The sequence below is a fragment of the Mandrillus leucophaeus genome, unplaced genomic scaffold (assembly GCF_000951045.1).
Source record: "Mandrillus leucophaeus isolate KB7577 unplaced genomic scaffold, Mleu.le_1.0 Scaffold527, whole genome shotgun sequence".
In the NCBI taxonomy this organism is placed as follows: Eukaryota; Metazoa; Chordata; class Mammalia; order Primates; family Cercopithecidae; genus Mandrillus; species Mandrillus leucophaeus.
Window position 1 is genome coordinate 170,532 of NW_012105664.1, and position 9,498 is coordinate 180,029.

The 9,498-nt window shown below is 41.6% G+C and overlaps 1 protein-coding gene across 1 annotated transcript in view; it reads right to left on the bottom strand.

Moving 5' to 3' along the window:
- The window catches only part of IARS (isoleucyl-tRNA synthetase), an 87,805-nt gene that overhangs the window by 51,651 nt on the left and 26,656 nt on the right, over window positions 1–9,498 (bottom strand). Inside the window, exons 10-14 of the mRNA XM_011996872.1 lie at window positions 6,074–6,196; window positions 5,534–5,625; window positions 4,432–4,530; window positions 2,743–2,869; window positions 57–130 (exon numbers count right to left, since the gene is read on the bottom strand). Of these exons, the coding sequence (XP_011852262.1) occupies window positions 57–130; window positions 2,743–2,869; window positions 4,432–4,530; window positions 5,534–5,625; window positions 6,074–6,196 (515 nt within the window). The remainder of the gene's footprint in view (window positions 1–56; window positions 131–2,742; window positions 2,870–4,431; window positions 4,531–5,533; window positions 5,626–6,073; window positions 6,197–9,498) is intronic.

The following is a 9,498-nucleotide window of genomic DNA, read 5'->3' on the forward strand; positions in this document are numbered from 1 at the left end:
CAGGTCTTAATAGGAGAACGATAAAACTGAAGTGAATCGAACATTTAGAAACTGACCTCTCTCTGTGGAGATCTGAGATCTTTGCTCCTGACAGTTCTTCAAGTTCTGCCACTGACCCAACGCATACTACCTGTCAAAAACAAAGTTCAACAGCAGGAGCTCCTTAAGAGCCAAACAGAGCATACTGAGTTAATTTATGTAGCATGCATGTTTAGTGTGAGAGACTGATGATTTTCCTTTTCCTTTTTTTTGAGACAGGGTCTCACTCCCATTGTCCAGGCTGCAGTGCAGTGGCACAATCACAGCTCACCGCAGCCTCAGCTTCCTGGGCTCAGGTGATCCTCTCACCTCAGCCTCCCAAGTAGCTGGGGCTACAGGCAGGCGCCACCTCGCCCAGCTAATTTTTTGTATTTTTAGTAGAGACAGCGTTTTGCCATGCTGCCCAGGCTGGTCTCAAACTCTTGGACTCAAGCTATCAGCTGGCCTCAGCCTCTCAGAGTGCTGGGATTATAGGCGTGAGCCACCCAGCCTGAGACTGATGATTTTCTATAAAGGCACATTCACACACCACTCTGGGCTGAAGGATAGTATTCGCTAACGTGGCTTCTCTCTCATGAAAGACACAGCTTAGTCTTAGTCTCTGAAGAGGCCAGGGTTGACACCGCTCCTTTGTTTCCACCCAACATCAGAGGGAGTCCCTACCTAGAGAGAATCTTAAACATTCACAGCCATACTCTCCATGGGTATTAGGGTTTATTATGTGCAAATCGTCAAAGTAACCGGCGTAAGTGAAACATCTTAGATTATTTCTCTAAGGCATCTTAGTTTCCTCCTGGCACCTGAATCTGGCTCATTAATCTAGAATCTTCTCAAGAAAAAGCTAGAGCTAAATTATCGTTATACAGTACTTAGTGGTAGGAATACATTCTGAGAAATGCATTATTAGGGTGATTTCATTAGGCAAACATCACAGTACACTTACATAAACCTAGATGGGATGGCCTAAAACACATCTAGGCTATATGGTGGAGCCTATTACTTCTCGGCTACAAACCTGTATAGCATGTGGCTGTACTGAATTCTGCAGGCAACTGTAACACTATGGCAAGTGCTCTGGTTTTCATATGGTTTGTCCCCAGCCACTCTCATGTTGAAATTTAATCCCCAGTGTGGCAGTATTGACAGATGGGGCCCAATGGGAGGCGTCTGGGTCACAGGGTGGATCCCTCATGAACAGACTAATGCAGTGAGTTAGTTCTCACTCTATTAGCGCCTGTGAGAGCTGACTGTTAAAAAGAGCCTGCCCCTACCCCACCGCCCCCGTTTCTTCTCTTGCCATGTGATCTCTGCATACTCTGGCTCCTGTCCAGCCCTCCATCATAAGTGGATGCAGCCTGAGGTCCTCCCCAGATGCAGATGTCTAGTCTTGAACTTTCCAGTCATCCAGAATCATAAGCCAAATAAACTATTTTTCTTTATAAATTATCCAGCCTCAGGTATTCCTTTGTAGCAACACTAAACAGACTAAAACAGGAAGTATTTGAATTTCCAAACATTATGAAACACAGAAAAAGTACAGTAACCATATGGTATCATAATCTTGTGGGACCACTGTCACATATGTGGTCTGTCATTGACTGAATGACATTATGTGGCACATGACTATATTGTGCTTGGACCCAATCAAAGCAATCAGACAAAGCCACAGGATGCTAGGATTATGTCCAAGTAAAGAGCTGAGAGATGGGGCTAGCTGGGGCACTCAGAATGGAGGAATCATCTGATAAGGGCCACACCAGGAGGAGCTGCTGTGGGTTCTCACCCAGGGAGCTTCTGTTCCTAGTAAACACTGGTGACCTCTTTCTCTGTCCTTCCTGTTCAGTCCTGAAAAGTCTTCTGATTCAGCTACTTCACTGCTGCCTTTCAGGTCCCTATGGGAGATTCACCAAGGTCCCCAGGGTGCTGCTGCTCGTCACTGCTACAATGCTGTCAGCTTTGGACAGAAGGACAAACACAGAGATCTATCTGTATAGTAAATCCTCACCTAATGTCACAGAGTGGTCCCAGTAGCTGGGACTAACTGGTGTGTACTAATTTAACAAACGTTTTTGTAGAGATGGCACCTCACTATGTTGCCTAGGCTGGTCTCAAGTATCTGACCTCAAGCAATCCTCCTGCCTTGGCCTCCCTAAGTGCTGAGATTACATGTGGGAGCTATCACACCCGGCCTAAAGTCACAGTTATCAAGAACTTCTGCATGACATTAAGTGAGGACATAGTATATGCACACATCTATATATCCACACACATCCTCTCATTCATTTGATTTTAGAAGTTAAAGGTCTGTAATGCTTTGGTAAATTTCTTTTCAAATTTTCTTTTTTCATCATCTATGAAGTCAGTTTAACCATAAGCTAATAACACACCTTAATGCAGGGGGAAGAAAAGACAGCGAAACACAAGAAAAAAATATTTAAAGTGTAGATTTCCCTAAGAAAATTGTATCCTTTCATTTTTACAGAAGAAAGTTTTATAACTTGCAGTTAATTCAAGGAAAAAAAGTAAAAAAACCCTAAAAACAGATTATCTTATGTCATGATTATAGAAAGCAATAAAGAGGAAAAAAGAGAAATAAGAAAGGGGCAAAGAAAAAAAAAACCCTATTCTTTCAAACCACATTCAGATTTCATGAACAAAATGCTTTAGCAAAAATCAACACAAGGAAATACTGCCCTGCCTCACCTCCTCAAAGTCATCGCTGACCCACAGTGGGATAGGTGTGCCCCAGTATCTGTTTCTGGAAACTGCCCAGTCACGTGCATCTTTCAGCCAATTTCCAAATCGTTTTTCTCGTACCAACTCTGGGACCCTGCAATAAACAGATCACACAACCAATCACGTAAGAACATCAGTAATTCAAACATGGAAAAAGCCAAAATGTAAATAATATTCACAGGAGCCTCTGTATAACGCTTTGTGGACCCAACACTCTGGAAACGTGGCACTCACTGCAAAGAGAACGTCTTCTAAATGGACAGCATAGCATACGCAACAGTTTGTGCTGCCATCAATGACCTACATCCAATAGATAACCCCACAGCACACAGGCCTCCCATGTCCTCTTCTTCAACTGGAGTACAGCTGCCACATACCTCTAACCAGTCACCCTAACTCTAGCCAGCCTCATCCCATACAACTCGTCTTCACATTGTCCTCACCATAGCAGTTTTACTGAACTCATTAAGCAAAGGCCAACAGGCCAGGAGACTGGTAGCTGCTCTAGCAGCCCTCTCTACAGTCTCCTCTGGTCATCCTTGGTCTTGAATTTCAGGCTCTGGCAATGAGGCAAGTTCCCTAGAATCCTTCTCACTTAACTGGCTTTGCCTGCCCTCTGCCACGAAGCCTTCCTCCCCTCTGCATCCATCCTCTTGCATCCCTCCCACTCCCAGTACTCTTCATTCCTTGAGGTTCAGCTTTGCAGAAATCCTTTTCAAGCACAAGGCTGAGTCAGGGTAGGCTACCAGACCTCCCCTTCTTCTCTTGGGCACTGCAGTTACTGCCCTGTACTTCAAAGATCAGTTTATATGCCTGCACCCCCACGAGGCTATCTTACTAATATTCTATATCTAGTAACTTACACATTAGGGCAACTAATTAGCTTACTAGCTCTAAAAATGAAAAGCTGTCTTTTGAGAAATCAGGACCACTCTGCTAAGAAATATTAGAAAGCTACAGTTTATAACTATTTCCTTTGCTGCCCTGAGATTCTCCCTATTCTCCTAAACTCAAATACAGTTTTCTGGAGTCTAGTTGGGTCCTTCTGAGAAGTAAGAGTGGTGATTACTTTTAAAACTCATAGTGAAAATATTCATCTGAAATACAAAGGTTGAAGCCTTGTTTCATTTCGTACCCAGAGGCTGAAATGATACCTCTTGGGCTATCACCTGCAGGACACATATCAGCTGTGGAAAGCAAAGGCTTCTGTGCTTGGAGCTTATCCATACAGTCAGGCACAGGGTACATCATCCACTGCAGGACTGACAAGAGTAAGTACAAATGGGTTTTGCAGGCATCTGAAAATAATGTTTACTCTGAAAATGACTATTATTGAAGGCTAGCAAACTCTGGCAGTACAGCCATATTCTTCCAAGGTCATTTCATTCCATAAATCAAATAAATGGTAGTTTATCATTTCCAATGAGTTTAAAAAGAAAAATACTCCCTTACATACTTTATCACAAGAAGGATGTTACTTCTGTTATGTAACATTATTTGAATTACTTAGTGTTCCTAAACACACAGAATAAAAGATAGCTATTATAATACACAATAAAAGATGGTTATTAAAATTATAACTTCGGGGAAGTGTAAACCACACTTAACTAACCACATGACAAAAGACACTGTGAAGAAACACATCTTACTGCTCACCAGTAGCACAGGTCATTGTTCTTTAGGAGCTGGTCCACCATGTTCTCCACTCGCACAAACCAGCTGGGCACTGCTTTGTAAATCAGAGGAGTGTCTGATCTGGGGAAGCAGAAACACAGACATAGCTGCTCAGGCTGACAATAGTAGGCACTAGGGTAAGACTGCCTTTTCATGTCTTATTCACAGCATCATCACTTACTTGGCCTTCTGCTAATATTCATTTTTGTTATAGATAAAATCATCTAAGACTTCAAAATTGGCCACCTCTTTCCACAATAGTAAGAAAGGCAAAAACTAATACAAGAACAAGACCAGAAAAAAAAAAAGTTCTGCTAGTGACAATTATCTAAGAAACAATGTCAACTTCAACTTCAGCATAGAAGAGGCAATGTGGAAACCAAACATGATGCAACCGAACACTTCATTTTCACCCAGACTTTTATAGCGTGGTCTTACAGTAAACGTTAAAATCACATTAAATTTTTCAATAAATTCTGTTACAAAATTTTAGAGATGTTTCTCATCCTAAAAAAAATGTGGCCACAACACAAAACAGATTTGTACAGGTCTATTTTTCTCACACAGTTCCTTAGGACAGCAACAATTTTAGCCATTCATAAAACTCTCCTAGACCAGGCACTGTGGCTCATGCCTGTAATCTCAGCACTTTGGGAGGACAAGGTGGGAGGATCATTTGAGCCCAGTAGTTTGAGACCAGCCTGGACAACATGGGGAAACCTCATTTCTATAAGAAATGCAAAAAAGAGCTGGGTGTTTAACGGCACCACCTATATAGTTCCAGCTACTCCAGAAGCTGAGGTGGGAGGATTGCTTAAACTGGGGAGGCGGAGGGTGTAGTGAGCCATGACTGCGCCACTGCATTCCGGCCTGGGTGACAGAGTGAGACCCTGTCTCAAAACAACAACAAAATACAAACAAAAAACCCAACTCTCCTAAAAATGAAATAAGAAGGTGGCTTCCCAAATCGACTCTAAAGGATAGAAATGAGATGAACACCACAGTATGACGGAATGCGCACATATAGTGAGTGTAAGCACAGACTGGAAGCTCTAGCTACAACACAGTCTTTGTTTCTTCTGACCTCCAGCAAAAAGGGTAGCTGTGAGTGAAGGTGCTGGCAACCAGAAGTCGGCCTTGTTCCTTCAAAGTCCTGATGATACTTTTGTCAGCATCCTATTAAAAAAAATTAAAATTTAGCCATTAAAACATACTATAATACTTAGGAACAATAGATTACTAGAATCTGATACCTTGTTACGAATAAAAGACATAAATAACAAATATTATTATTTTTAGTAACTAACTTTAAGCAATTTTCGAGTACATTCCACAACATTTAAGGTCATAAAGTTTTCGATCTGAAATGATTACCCCAAGGTCACAAAGTTGCTTCATGAGGCATAAACTGGAGTTTTTCTGATCTCTCCCCGTGAAATTTCAGCATGCTTCCTCTAAAGATATGAGACCCTCTGAACATAACTGATAACATCTATCTTGACTGATTTTATGTGATGACAAAACTAAATAAAAACAACTTCCTAAAATTACAATACAATTATAAATGATGATAGAGACAAATCAGAAGTAACAGACACCCTTCTATGCCATATGGATTACAGACCTTCACATACTGTCCTGCGAAATCTGTCACCTCCGCTGTGAAGCAGCCTGAAGCATCCACAGGGCAAACGGGGAGTGAGTCTTTCCGAATAATGTTAAAGTCCATACAGATCCGATAGTCATCCTGAGAAAAGGCAAAAGGGAGGGAAGAATAAAACAGTTTATGTATGGGTGTGAGCATGAGGTAATAGATTCCCAAGGTAATTGTTCTATATTGTAACATATACATGTCATCAGCTTTGTCCTGTAAACTGAAGGTAACTCAAGACCATTCGGAGAATCAGAGCCCCACAGTGGGACAGGGGTTAGATCATTCAGCCCAGTCTTCTCAAGTATTATTTCCCAGACCTCCATACGTAGCAGAGTATCCACTAAATAAGACAGACGACGTACTTCAATTTTTTAAGTAAAGGAATTCAGAAAGCAAAGGAATAAAGAATGGCTACTCCACAGGCAGAGCAGCCACACAGGAATGTTTTAAAACTAAACCAAATTTGATTTATAACAGCAGCATGCACATCTGAAAAACCAAAATACACACAAATATAAGGCATGGTCCGTTAGTATTACATGACGCTTGATGTACATTTGGATTTGCACCCTCTCAAGGAAGACCCCAAAGGATGGCAACACTGATCCTTTGAAAAGTATTTACTTTTCAAATAAGCAAACTGTGTCTCAATTGGCATTGCTTATACCATGATGCTTCAGGAATATATTTTGAAGACTGTTTACAATAATTAGAGCAAATACTTAGCAAAGCGCTAGCTGAGCACTTTACACACGCTCACTTAAACCTCACAATGCTCTTAGACAAAGTGGCATGAAAAACAAACCAACAAAACACTTCACAATGATCCTGCGAAGAAGGCAGACAGATGTTCTACGTTTTCACCAGGTGCTCCCCTCGCACAAACTAGCAATCATTCCTATTTTACAGATAGGAAAGTCGAGGTACCAAGAGATAACTCAGCTGTGAAGCAGCAATGCTAGGATTCAAAACCAAACAACTTGGCTCCAGAGTCTATAGTCTTCATCACTGTGCTATGATGCTTAAATACAAAATTAAAGAGACTGCCTTATGGTGGTGAAACCACTCTGGGTTGACTCTAAGACAAGCTGGAAAGCTGACACGCTTCCACCTGGATCTGTGTTCACCTCTCCCTGTGCTGAGGCTGACTGGTGTGGTGTTATGTGGGTGGACAGGGAAAGCCCCTAGTGTAGCAATTTGAACCACTGAGTGTGGAGCAAGTAACTTTACCCAGTGCATTAAGCTAAAAGCAGTATTCCTGAATGCATCCAGAACTAGTGATGTTCAACATGATGACGCACAAGTGCAAAGACTCTGCAGAGATCAAACACTACTTTGCCTGGTGAAGACAAGCGCAACGGAAGGCCTCTCAGAAAATGTTTACCAAGGCCGGGTGCGGTGGCTCACGCCTGTCATCTCAGCACTTTGGGAGGCCAAGGCGGTCAGATCACCTGAGGTCAGAAGTTCGAGACCAGCCTGGCCAACATGGCGAAACCCTGTCTCTACTAAATATACAAAAAATTAGCCAGGCATGGTGGCAGGTGCCTAAAATCCCAGCTACTTGGGAGGTTGAGGCAGGAGAATCGCTTGAACCTGGGAGGCAGAGGTTGCTATGAGCCGAGATCACACTGTTGCACTCCAGCCTGGGCAACAGATGGAGACCCCTCTCAAAAAAAAAAAAAAAAAAAAAGTTTACCAAATGGCGTTAAAGGCTATAGTTTAAAGAATGAATCATCTATAACATTAACATGCACGCATTCAGAATAGATATATGAGATATAACTCTAGAGTTAATGACAAACATCCATATTTAACAAAGAATACACACAAGTATAAGGCATGGTCTGTTAGGAGATCTGTCAGGAGGCTGAAGGAGGAGAATCACTTGAACTCAGGAGACAGAAGTTGCAGTGAGCCGAGATCCTGCCACTGCACTCCAGCCTGGGTGACAGAGCGAGACTCCATCTCAAAAAAAAAAAAAAAAAAAAATTCCCTAAACTACAATTCAAAACCAAGAAGTTACCTTTTTATTATCTACTAACAGTGGGGTAACCATACCAGTTAATTGACCCTAAAATGATTATGAACAATATTTGACTAGTTCCTAAAACTCTTAAGTAGTATTATCAAGAATGCTTCCTTCCATTAAAATGGACCAGGTATTAGGTGATTATTAAGGAATTGCTGACTTTATTGGATACAAATAACAATGGCACGGTGGCTATACTGAAAATAAAAGTCCTTATCAGTCAGAGATGCAGCTAGAATTACTTATACATGAAAGACATGAGGTTGAGGATTTGCTTCGAAATCCTCCAGCCAAAATAAAAATGTGTGGTACTGTACAGAGGAAGAAAACAAGAGAGATTACCAAAACGTTGAGAGTTAATGCAGCTGGATGATGTGAAAAAAAGAATCTATTATAATATTTTCTTCTGTGTATGTTTCAAGATTTCCATAATAAAAACTCAAGTGATGGTTACACTAAAAGCCCAGATTTTACTACTATACAACATATCGATGTAAAAAAATTGCACTTGTACCCTCTACTTCTATAAAAATAATAAAATCCTAGAAATTAAGCATGAAAGCAAAATGGCAAATGAGGGCTGACTACTGTCACTGCCTTTTAGAACAAAGTCACATTTCCAATCCCTCTCACTGACAAAATGATCAAGACTAGAGGAATGTGTATGCAGGTGCTACACCATGCTACGGAGGAGGCAAAGGAAGTCCAGAAAGGCCGGGTAACTCACCCAGGAACTGCCCATTAGTGGCAGCACGCTGATTTAAGGTGAGAGGTGGTTTACTGTAAAGCATGTGCCTTTATGTTACTCTGTTTTTATTCACACACAAATTACATGAAAAGGAATGTGTTTTTAGAAAAATTATTCTGGTCAAAATATGAAATTAACTGTAGAGTACTGTTTTGAGGGGAGAGGTCAGATTCCCCCTTCTGAACATTTAATTGAGAACACAGCAAAAGTGATGGGAATGGTCTGTATCTTGGTGGCTGAGACAACTGCATGTCTCTAGATGCCTGTGAAAACTCACAGAACTGCACACCAAAAAGAGTTTACTGGATTTGGCCCACTCTTTCCAGAAATCAGCTCGGGATGAAAGGGAATTGCAGATGCAAATTTTACAAGCCATCTTGCAGGCAGTGAGCCAGCAAAGAGGCCTACCTGGTGACCCAAAGTGATGAGACACATGACACCACATCTATGAAAAGTGGCTACCGACATACTTCTCAAATACATTTGCCAGACTTATGCTACTCACAGCACCAAAGTAAGGAGCTTGGTGGACAACCCCTGTGCCTTCTTCTTCCTTCACGTAGTTGTCAACAAGCACAGTGAAAGCGCCATTCTCTTTACACTGGAAAGAAAGGACAG